This window comes from Colletes latitarsis, chromosome 3 (genome assembly GCF_051014445.1).
Source record: "Colletes latitarsis isolate SP2378_abdomen chromosome 3, iyColLati1, whole genome shotgun sequence".
NCBI lineage: Eukaryota > Metazoa > Arthropoda > Insecta > Hymenoptera > Colletidae > Colletes > Colletes latitarsis.
The window spans coordinates 32,419,975-32,432,169 of NC_135136.1; the positions used below are offsets into that span (position 1 = coordinate 32,419,975).

Sequence of the window (12,195 nt, forward strand, 5' to 3'; positions counted from 1 at the left end):
GCAGCACGAACCGAACGAAACAATCGGCGAATGCAACCGTGAAAGATCGCGGATATGAAACAGCGATCGCTCGATCGATAGGAGTCGCGCGAATCCTCCCTCTGTGGCGAATTGTCGGCGCATTTATTGGATCGTCTCGTAAATTTTCCATGTTTTGAACAGTCCATTTTGGAAGAAAGGGTAAGACACCTCCAATTACGGATAATTAATTTTGTAAAAATTAAGAAAGAAACGTGAATTGAATTATACTTTAATTCTTTCATTACGCATGAAAATAATAGATAGAAATAAGTATTTTTGAAATTTGTCTACTACTACGACGTCGACTGATTCTACTTCCGGTTGAAGAAAGTGCTAAGGAACGGCGACTCTTTGGATATTAATAAAATAATAAATTCGCTATGTTGTAATAGAAGTTGTGAAAATGAAAAATCATGTGTTTCTACGAAATGCATCGAAACTAAGAAAATTGAAATTTTCCTAAAATTAAGACTAAGAATTGTTGTATTACCGGGTTCTGTTAAATATTCGACAAGGACGACTTTGTTTCATATTTTTTAAGAAATGTTTCTTTTTGAAATAATGGTATTAAGAAAATTTATACACACGTAGAAATGATAATCTATTCTACAACTCTGAGTATTGCAAAATAAATTAGGATGTACTCTAAAAAATTTTAAAACCATAGTCACCACTATACAATATCCTGTAATTGGGCCTCTTACCCCATTTCTGGATTGAATACTATTTTCATGTATCCGGCAAGGATCTTTTGTCGACCACAGCCTTGAATTTTGACCATGACCATAATCTTCCTCGCATGCAAGTTAGGTTTAATCGTGGGTCGAGATGGTTCCTTTAGCAGCTAAGATCTCCAAACGTGATTGCATTTGAAGCTCCCGTCAATTCGTGAGGTGCCTATTGGTCAAATTTTATAGTTTCAAAGTCAATTCCAACTACTTTGTTGCTTAATTTAACATTATACACGAATTATTACTATTCGAAAAATGCATACGAACGAATTAAAATTTTTATCTTGATTTATCATGTTACAGTTTCGGATTTAAATCAAAAATTTTTACGAAAGAATCAAATAAGCGGTAAAAAAATGGTAACTGGATTTGTCCTTATTTAACTTGCACGCAATGTTTGTTCCACAAACTGGACGAGGCAGTAAAAACTATCTTAATACAATATGTAAAGTTTCGAGCGGAAAATCACGTCGCATAATCCAATGATTAAAAGTTGGGGAACGCACACAGTGGTAATTTACTGGGATGAAGCAGTTAAAAAGTTATCTCATTTCAACTTGTTCGAACCGATATCGGTTGACTTCAATTAAATGTAGCCTTGGGTTCGAGCAAAATTGTCCCCGTATTCGCTGCTTCCAAATGATTTTAACGAACATAGATTATTTTCACAAAAATATTGTTTTCCAACTATCGTTTGACGTCGATCTTCGCGAATAACGCAACCATCTGTCGAAAACAAATCGAGAAAAAGTCTAAGAACGAACGCGCGTACGCGTGGGTCGACATTCGTTTGAAAAGTTTTCATAAATATAGTTTTTTAGCCGGGGCGACATCAGCCGCCATTGAAGCGGTAAGGTCTCCCCTAACTCTGCGCCATTTGCCCTGGGGACGACGAAATTAGGGCCTCGGTCGATTCCAAATTTGTCGCATCACTGACCAGGCAATTATACTTCGTTGCAAAACCTCGGACAGATTGCTTGAACGATGTAAACAGTCTGCAAAATCAGTGTGTAGCAATATCGAGTGAAAACGCGTAGGACCTGCTTAAATTCATGGAGTGCCCACGTTCGTACCAACTTTTAGTAATATCGAATCAATGTTCAACAAAATGAAAATCGAATAAATACTTTGCAATAGAGGTAAAACAATTTCCAATGTGAATTTTTGAGTGAATCTTCTATAAACACGATAAATCTGATTTTATTTAACGTCTTCACTATGCAAGTGACAAGGTTTAAGCACATAAATAAAAGAAGAGACTCGTAGCTAAGAGGGGCTCTTTAAAATTAAAAGACGAACTTAAAATTCGCTTTCCGTTGAAGGAGAAACGCGAAACCGTGTCGGATTAAAATGGCACAAAACGACCGTGGACTGCATGTTAATAAATGCATGGCCCTTGCACGTGTTCGCGAGATAGCTCGACTTTATCTTTCTATCTCATGGTTTGTTCTTTTCGTCTTGAGATCTTGAAATATTCTAGCATTCGAATCTAAATTTAAGGAAGCACGTACGAGTAAAACGACGTACAGGGTGCAGTTTGAAAGGTGGATCAAAGAAGTTCTCTTTTATGTTAAGGAAACATCCTTCCTAGTTACGCAAAATATAAAGGACTCGATCAATTAATATTGCACACTGTACTTATTTGAAATGGATCGAATTGACCTCGGCTCGTTTCGTTTTCCCACGCATTTCTTCGTGACTTCACCCCTACCTCGGTATCCCGATCACGATCTTCTTATTTCGACTTCGTTCGAGTGAATCGTAATCGTCAATTATCGCGAATTACGCGATCGCCTCATTTCCGCAAATTATGCGGTTCGTCTCGTTTCGCTTGTCAAATCAACGCGTTGATTCTCCAGTTTCTGGCCGTATCGCTTCACAAGACGTTTCCTCAATTTTTCAGTTCTACGCAGGACGACGGGCAATCTTGTAATCGTGAACGTTCTCGGAAAGTCAAGTGTTCTTATTGAACAAACTGAACGTGGGCGTCCAGTTGTTTTTTTTTCGACAATGAAGACTCAAATTTTGCGAAGCGGTACCGCGGTTCGTCTCGATTAATTTCGATTGGATTAATTGGCAGCGATCCGAACCTTTCGATTGACCTCTTTTAACGGGAATTTTTAATACGAGGGGACCTCGTTCCCGTCGACGAGCGTCTTCAGGATGGACGCGATAAGGAAATACGAGAGACCGTCGCCGCGCGGAATATAAATTCGTTTGACCACCTTTCAGGAGTTTCTAGTTCCGCCCGGCATAATTTCATGCGGCTTCAAGGCGACTGCAAATGTTTAGCGCGGAAGCGCCGTGGCACAAAGAAACACGAAAAGACAGAACGTACTTAAGGTGACTCGAAATCGAGGATCTAGAATCATTGCAACGATGGTCTCGGTTCGTAATTCGTAATCGATAGTATTCTGTATTCTCCGTTCAAGCAATAGAATGTCCTAATAGCCTTCGGATCACGAAGGCTATACTGCATCGGATTTCAACATATCGCGTGTGCTTGAGATACGATTGCTTCATCTTTCTATCGAAACAACCGATCGAGATACAAAGAGAGACATTTTTACAAAATTCTAAACTTCTTCGGTTCTGCAAAACTTCCTATTAGATCGAGGACTGTCTTTATTATTAATTTAAATGGCGTAAATTTCTTTCTATAGACGATGAAAAAGACCCAACGTGTATATCTTCTTCAGGAAGTAACGCATAAGAAGTTGTTTATCTTTCACTCGTTATTGCAAATTTTTATCCAGATAGTGGTTTTATCGAAACAGTTTTATCTCTTGTGGATATACATCGATAACAAGCAAACATTATTAGTTTGAAGTAATACAAATAAATGTTTGCAGGAGGAAGACAATATTGATCGATGTAGATTGCTTCTCAGTCAACTTTTCGCACAATAATCCAGCTGTAGTATGGATATTAATATTCCGTCGTAAACTATAACGTAAAGAACAATTATCGTTAATATTTCGTGACGTTAATGGACAGAGGTGTGTATATGGGTAAGTTCAGTTCTGCTCGAACGATTAAAGGCATTGGTCTCGAGCACCGCCGTGTGGAGCAGTTACTTCCTGTAGAAAGTAACGGGTCTTTTATGGAGAGGCCAAAGAAGTGTGGGGTTTGATAAGACAATGATCTGTCGGCGAATGCAACCGGCTATGCATCAGAAGACAGACAGAGGAAGATCGTCGTTGCCTTTCAGTCACAACGACGTCGAGAAGACAAGCATAATAAAAAGGGAAGGATTGTATGCAGATCGCTTTTAAATTAAACAAACAATATACATCGTTTGTTCTCCATTGTAATTTTAAGAAAATTGACTCTTTTGTATTCTTCTGCTATAAGCAAATCTGAGATACATCGTTTGTTTCAAAATCAAGCAAACATTTTAAACAAATCATTACAAGAAAAATGCAACACAACGAAAACTATGCGTATTATTAGGTATATTTAGGTTTGATTAGGTTTTTATCGATACTGTTTTGTCACCAAATAAGAAACTGATTATAATTAAGTAACAGACTGGCGAAATCGTATACTACAAAGGCAACCTTCGATCGTTCAACAAGAAGTTTGCGTATTATTAGGTATATTTAGGTTTGATTAGGTTTTTATCGATACTGTTTTGTCACCAAATAAGAAACTGACTATAATTAAGTAACAGACTGGCGAAATCGTATACTACAAAGGCAACTTTCGATCGTCAAACAAGTTTGTTTGCGTTTGAACGAACGGAAATCGATTTCGAAATTCGATGTCCGCCGGGGATCGTACACAAATATTTATATGGTGCATCAGCACACACGCGTATCGTTGTTTTATAATTCCTCGATTCGCGAAAAGTCGCCAAACCCGCTTGCAACATCGCCACGCGACTTTCATAACTCGTGCGAGCGCAAAGAGCAACACACGCGGTCTCTGCCTCCCTTTATTGTATGATCGCGAGATTTCTCCGAGTTGGTCAGTCCGAGGAAGTCGAGCACAGCTCGCTTTCACTTCCCCTGTTATGAAATTACTGAAAAAATTTGGGAAAAAACAGAACATTCTACCTGCAAGGAAAAGGATAACTTCTGGAGATACCTGGAGGAATTTTGGTACTTGTCACAACTTGCACTTTCCTCCCTCGACTTCTTCCAGCATGCCAATAGAATAACAATCGATTTATCGACCAGCGCGTGTTCAATTATCTGCGTCATCTTCGTTGCAACGTACATCGAGCGTACGCAGAAAACACGTTGGCGGAATTGCCGATGGAGGAAACGCAAGACTAACCTGCACTACATTTATTAGATAGCAACGAATTTAATTAAACCGTCGACTATGAAATTATCGACTAACAGCAGACGATGCCGATGTTGTTCGTGAACGTACAATAACCTACCGTTACAAGTATTGTAACAGAAATGCAGCTCCTGTGTAAAAGCTGTTAATAATGGGTCGCTGGGAAAGTGGTTTTACTTTTTTAATTAATAAAAAGTAAACAGTCACGGTTACAGCATCTTTAAACTTTCGATCGCTTAATTTATTTAAACGTAACGAACTCTGGTAAACACGACAAGTTTATTAGGTTCAGCTGCTATTTTTTTAACTCTAGAGTCGCTGTATATTTTTCAAGAGTTTTATTACGCAAAGTTTGCAATTCATTTTACCAGTGAGTTTGACCTTTATTTTTCGAAACTCTGACTCCGAAAATTACTCGACTGTGTCGAATTTGTAAACCCAGCAAGCTCGTTAACGTTATCTCTTCTTTCGATCGTTTGTTTTTCGAACGTTTGATTCTTCGTTTTTAGAAGTCAAGATCGCGGTTTATATTTAACGAAATCTCTTGTGCAAACTTTTTTCGATGTCTCTCGATGTTCCGAAGATACTCCGCGAGAAAGAAAATCCGCATCAAGGGTTGATTTCGTTCCCTCAATTTGAATGAAACATTGTTTTGAAGTACTCTACTTGCATGCAATATTTTAAAATTTTCTGAATTATCGGATTTCCAATGTTTCCTCGCGAATATATTGTATCGTTATTAATTGTCGATCGTTAGCACATTTGCAGCAATATTTTCAGTCCAATGTCATTCCCATCCATTGTTTCTGTTTCATCAAGACAAACGATCGTCGCGAACAAATATTGTCAAACATGTTATTACGCAATCGATGATATTTTGATAAATTGCTGAAAGTATTGGCAAATTCTGCTTTTCAAAGTTCTTCCTTGTAACTTTGGTCGACCCAATTGTTTACCACAGTGTTAACGTAAAACTCAAAACAATGTTTTATAGCGATACGGAATCGATTTCGCGGTTAAATCTGCGTCAATCACGACTCGACGATAAAAGGGCGCTTTAAACTGCTTTTCGTTTTCTCGATCGCACAAATTTTTCATAGAATAAATTCACTGTCCACTGATACATGTATACGAAGGTAAAAAGTAATGGGTCATTAGTTGTGCAATCGACGTAAAGCGGTTAAGTCAGTCGCTATTATTTGCTAAGAATGATTTAGGAGCCTCCGCGCGGACAGCTTGAAAGAACCAAGATAGTGTATCGGAAATTGACGTTAAGGAAACGATAAAATGCATTGACTAAAATGAAATTTAGAACGCGTAGTAAAAACCACGAAGAGAAACGCAGTTGAAGTTAAATAAACGTACAAAACATTGCAAACGATCGTTTCAACGAGCAGCCATCTAATTACAAAAAATTGACTATTAAAGTAAAAACAAGAGCAAACAGATGGAAATAAATAACTCGAATAATAATTTTATATCGGATTTCATTTGTACTAGTCAAGGAGACAAATTATTAAAAAACTTATATTAAACTTGGGGGAAAAAGGATCTAGGAAGATGATCGTTGAAAAAACTGGTGCGACCAAGAAGCAAAGATTGAAAGTGAAAATACAATATCGATATCTGATGTTCTGTGACTCGAGGAGTGGCACCAGAAGTTCATTACTGAACAATAGCTGCTCGATCAGAGGATCGATCCGTGCTGAAGCGTTTACAAGCCAACAGATACGAAGTATAATACGCTCAAGCATGAAAGTGGCTTCGAAGGACTTTCACCGTTCGGAGTTTAAGGACTGATCGTTCGATACGTCTTACAACTTGCGTGCACACATGCGTACATTCGTTTCCTCTTCTCGAAATACGTGTCGCGTTTACGAATTCGGGCGCGAAACGTTTTTGACGCAATCGCTCGTAAAACACTGTCGGTCGAGAAAATACAAAAACTGCTTCGCGATTGCGAAGCAACGTTAAACGCTATGGTGAACGGTCAATGCGGAAATTTCGAAGAAAGCGTGTCAACGCGTCGCGAAAAACAAAATAACCGCGGAGAAAGAGATTTCTATATGTAGAAATATGGTTCGTGTTCTTGTAAATATTTCGTGAGATAGTATCGACTCTACCCCCTCGTCGAAAGTATTTCTTTATTTATTATACGGGTACAAATTAATAAGTAGTGTACAAGAGAAAATGTAATATTTTTACAGTTGAGATAAAGAACATACGCGTAGAATAGAATTGATATTAAGATTTATAATTTAATTAATAATTTTACCCATGAAAGAAATAAATGGATGGGACAAACAAGGGTACCTTATTTTTGTCTCTTTACGTTAATCGACGTAGACTATTGTGTTCATTCCTAAGTGTTACGAAGTTACTGCCTTTCGAATTATAGGAGCCATAGACATAACTAGTTTTATTACTATAATTGTTGTACAATTACCGTCTATACGTCTGTTTATGATGTTGTATACTTTGTTGTACAGCGTAATACGAAGCTGCTATAATAAAATCTGGTATACTCAGAAATACAACTGGTCCCCAGCCTTGGTTGAAAAGTACAGTTAATCCCACTCATATTCGTATACTATAATAGAAATAAACGAAAAGAAACTACTAAAGTTGCTTATTTTTACCAAGTGTTGTTTATTACAACTGTGCTATTTATATTTACGAAGTCTCTTTTTGTTTAACTTCACTGTTAAACAATACTATTTCACGTTATACTGCTATTTGTGTAACTATACACTGTTTATACAAACAGTATATTTTTGTTTAACTATACCTGTTTGTGTAAAGAGTAAAGAAATCCAATAATACGTGTTTTTCCACCCCCCAAGTAGTAACCCATCCTGTACTGCACACGACCCAATGATGCTGCACTTGGTGATCAGACGAAAATCAGTGTATCCAACGTAACAATCCTTTTATTAGTTTTACTTTTAATTTATTCAAACTTAAACCCTCAAACATCACAATGTATACAAAAATAGACTTATAGCAGCTTCAAAAACAACTTAATTTATAAGAAACAAGCTTCCTTTCATTTATAGTGAATCACCATTACAGTGCACGAATGACGAGTGGGAGTAACTGTATACGGGCAATCAAAATGAAAGTACAAGCGCGGAAAATATTTCTTCTTGCAACGAGGTGCATTACTTTTCGTTAAGATTCGTGGAACAGCAGGTCATTACGTTTGTGGGAAAAACAACGTACAAGTCGATATAACTATCGTTGCACCTTGTGCCGACCCATTGCATAAATTGTTGCATCTGTGAACTCAGGAAGTTCGTTACACATTTTCCACCGATTACGCAAACGTTCGACGATCTTTCGGACGCATTTGCAGGAAGGAAATCACGCGGACGAATCCCAGGTTTTCGATTCTAGAAACACTTTTCTCTCTTCGCGAGAAGATCGTTAGTAATGCGATGCTAATTGATTTCGTCGACTAGGAAGAACATTCGAGTTAGCGACGATCTGGTTTGTCGCTGCCTTGACTCATTGGCACGCGCGTGGAAAGGAGAAGTCTAATGAAAAAAATGATCAGGAAACTTTTAGAGGAAAAGATAGCATATCTCACTGATATAAAAAAAAATGTAGCAATCGTGGAAGCTATTTTTCTGCTGCAAAACCAATATTTCTCGTTTGATCAAATTACAATGTATTTAAAATTCTTTTTTATTTTCAGTGATGCATAGTTTTCCTAGATAAAGAGATAAATGAGAAAAATTTTGTGTAATACATTCTGAAAGCTGAGTTCGACATTTTATGAACTATAGTAATGCATACCTAGTTTTCCTCCTTAACTCCTCACGTGAATGGTCTAATTCATCATTAGACACTGTCATAAATTGTTTGACAACGAAATAAAACATTCTTAAAAACATGTTGACGGTTATAAGTCACTAATTGCAATGTAAGACAAAGTTCACCACACATTAAAGGACAGAGCTACCAGTAAAACTGCCAAAAACAATGTAGAATGAACCAATCTCAGAATAAATGGCATGTATACGCCTAATAATACCTTTGAATATTCATGCAGTGCTGTGTTTTGTACGTTCGCGTACTACTTTATAGCTCATAATTAATCCTGAACGTGCTGGACATGTCGTTGAGAAATTTTGTAAGTAACGCGCGAACATGTTAGTACCAACGCTGGGTGTTAAATGGTTAAAGGTACCGTTCTCGATTATTGACCCCGTTATTTGAAAGTTTCCCAATGTCGTGCAGTAGTCATCGCGGAAAAATGTTCGCTAATGTTTCCTATCGCTGGAAATTCTATTTTGCCATTATCACCAACCGTTAGGAGATAGTTCAAGCAAATAGAAACTAACAGAAGTGCTTTAAACAACCTTTTTTATTTTGTATTCTAACTGATATATTTACTCTATTTTTATATACACTTAAACTTCAACCCTTTTCATACTATTAACCATTTTTAGTCAATGAAGTTAGATATATACAGGTAATGAAATAAGTTGAAAACGTCGAATAAAATTTTGTCTTATAATAGTGTAGATTTTTATCAATTATCCTTTGTTGATATCGAACTTTTTCCACTATCTCCTTCGATAAGTGCAATTTTTTAAACCCTGCCTTGTTTTCGAGACAAAGACAAACAATTCCCATCCAACTGTACTTGAAACTAATATATTTTCCGATATTTTTTAAATATTCTTTGTGACTATTCTGTATTGAAAAGATCAAGAGATAAATTCTATGTTCCTTCCATTCAAACTGTTCGTCGCTGTCGATTCTAGTTTGCAGCGTAATATTATAATTATACAGGGGGCAAGGAACCAATTTGCTCTAGAAAAATAATTTCGATAGAATACTCATTTCAAAGGTATAAGTATAAGAAAGAAACTTGTTCAGAAAAGTGTGCGTGTTGTTTATACAAATTCGCGTTATTCGAACACATAAAGCTCGAGTTTAATAATTTGCGCGTGTTCGAAGCTCTCAAAACGTGTGAATTCGAACGATTTGCATAATCTTGGAATTTACCGAGCGGTATTGAACGATCCCTACGTGCGATTAACGGGCAAATTTTTAAGAGCTTTCGAGAATGTTGCGGTTATAACAACTGCAATAGCACGGCGTAACATCAACGCCTGGGCGGCGTGCTTTATCACCCGCGAACCCCGACTCGCATTGAAATCACGGGAGTTCTCTCGAAGAGGAAGAACAGATTCTTTGTTTACATAATCCACCGAGAGCAAGTCGAGTTTGCTCGGTCGTCGCGTAACGCGGTCGCTGTAACTGTAAAAACATGGAAACCGAGGAGAAACAACTACCGGTGTGGTCGATTTCAGGGGACATTATCCTTCTTGTTATCCGTTTGACTAACAATCGTTCTACGCGTCGCGATTTATCAATCGTTATCTGCGGTCAGACATCGCGTTTCTTCGCGTTTTACGTCGTTCAAAGTGGACTCCCAGATAAGGAGTTCTTTTCCAAGAGAAAGCAACAAGATTAAACCGGTAAATGCGCGTTACCGATGGTGTGTACAAGCTCGTGCGCAACTATGTTAAATATGATCTCTGGTCCAGGTTCGTAATCGTACTTCCGTCAAACAGTGTCAAACGACGTACGCTAATTAAGTTATAGACACACTCGATGGGTCCAATTATGTGGCCCAATCCTTGCTAATCGCTTCTTCCAGCTACCTCAGGTGTCTTATTTAACTTGTTGAGCTATAGATTTGTCGCACGATGCGTCTGACAGATTTGGAAAATTATCCGATAATCGATACGATGTTATTTATAAACGTATATAATCTCGAATTGTAAATTAACTATTAGTCGATTACAAATCGAGGGCCATCGGGATCCTGCTGAAAGGTGGTGGCTAAAATTCGTCGAAGAAAATTTGAATTTTACGAAATTCTTACAATCCTGAATCTCCGCCAGAGGACACGCGATCTGCCTCGTACGCAAATAATAATAAACACTCGTACTGATAACGTTCGAGACAGTCGATCGTAAGATCCTTATCAACGATAAGACACCTCCATGTGGGTGTATCATTTTTCGTTTCAATTTCAAACTACGTTGTTTACAAGTTCACGTGCTTGCGTGACTGTTAAATGTCAATGTATTAAAAAGAAAGATGTTCGAAGCATAATCCTGCGACCGCGCATCCAATTAAAAGGAACCCCAAAGACAAATAATAAAAGAAACGTCACGAAATTTAGCTAGCGCGTTATCCCTTCGACGATTAAACAAATTATTGAAACTCACTTAATGACCGTCTGCTTCATGCTGTTCGTCATCCTCGAACCCTCGTTGTCCCCTCGAAAGCTTTTTCCCGCACTTCTTTTCGATTCTGTTCGAAAAACTTGTTCACTGACACATTACCACGTACACTTCCGTCCGCCAGTTACAGCCCTCCGCGCCACTTCTGATTCCCTTTTCAAGCGGGCACGATTCACGCGGTACCCGGAAACGGTGTTCGTGATCCGTTTCGAAATCTTCTCGTCTCCGTGGTCGGTTTCTGGGTCGAGATTCGTCCTCGGTTGCGGACAGGACTACGGTTTCCTCGCCACCGGGGTCCGGATGTGAATCGGTTTGGACTGTTAGCGCCGGACTGAAGGAGCACGCGCGTCTCTCCTCGTATTTAAACGCCCTCTCCCTACCTCTGTCGCCCTCTCTTTCTCGTTCCCATTCTGCCGCGTCGCGTTTCCATGCTCTCCTCTTCGTTTTTCCGCGCGCTCGGAAACGTTCCGGCCGATCCGGCGAAAATCTCGGCGGCTCGATCGCCGGAACGTTCACCCATCCGACCACCCGCGCGACGCGTCGCACAGTGGACCAGAAATGCATTCGCGACGCGACAAAAATAATTGATTTCGCCGTGAACCGTTCGCGTACGATCCTCGAGTCGCGGCGATTCGTTGATACGCGATCGTACGCTGACCAACGCGGCGCTTTCAACGCGTTCACCGCCATGACGATGACCATTTTCTTTAACACCTTGACTTTTTATCGAGGAAAACGTTAATTCTCGAGAATTGTCTAAAAACAAAGCTTCGATTTCCTGGGCAATTTCAATAGTTTGGTCTGCCAGTCAAAGTATTAAATGATACTTGTAAACTTTTAAATAATTTCATTGAGAATGCTGTAGAATAACAACTACATACGCCACT

The 12,195-nt window shown here is 38.6% G+C and overlaps 1 protein-coding gene across 4 annotated transcripts in view; it reads right to left on the reverse strand.

The window, feature by feature from the left end:
• Nep2 (M13 family metallopeptidase neprilysin 2) overlaps positions 1 to 11,800 on the reverse strand; it is a 28,156-nt gene extending 16,356 nt beyond the window's left edge. The window contains exons 1-2 of one of the 4 annotated variants that reach the window (XM_076762206.1): positions 11,294 to 11,800; positions 726 to 918 (exon numbers count right to left, since the gene is read on the reverse strand). In XM_076762206.1, the coding sequence (XP_076618321.1) occupies positions 726 to 808 (83 nt within the window). In that variant the 5' untranslated portion in view covers positions 809 to 918; positions 11,294 to 11,800. The remainder of the gene's footprint in view (positions 1 to 725; positions 919 to 11,293) is intronic. The other 3 variants (XM_076762209.1, XM_076762205.1, XM_076762208.1) reach the window with 3 other exon arrangements.
• Between the last annotated feature and the right edge of the window lie 395 nt (positions 11,801 to 12,195).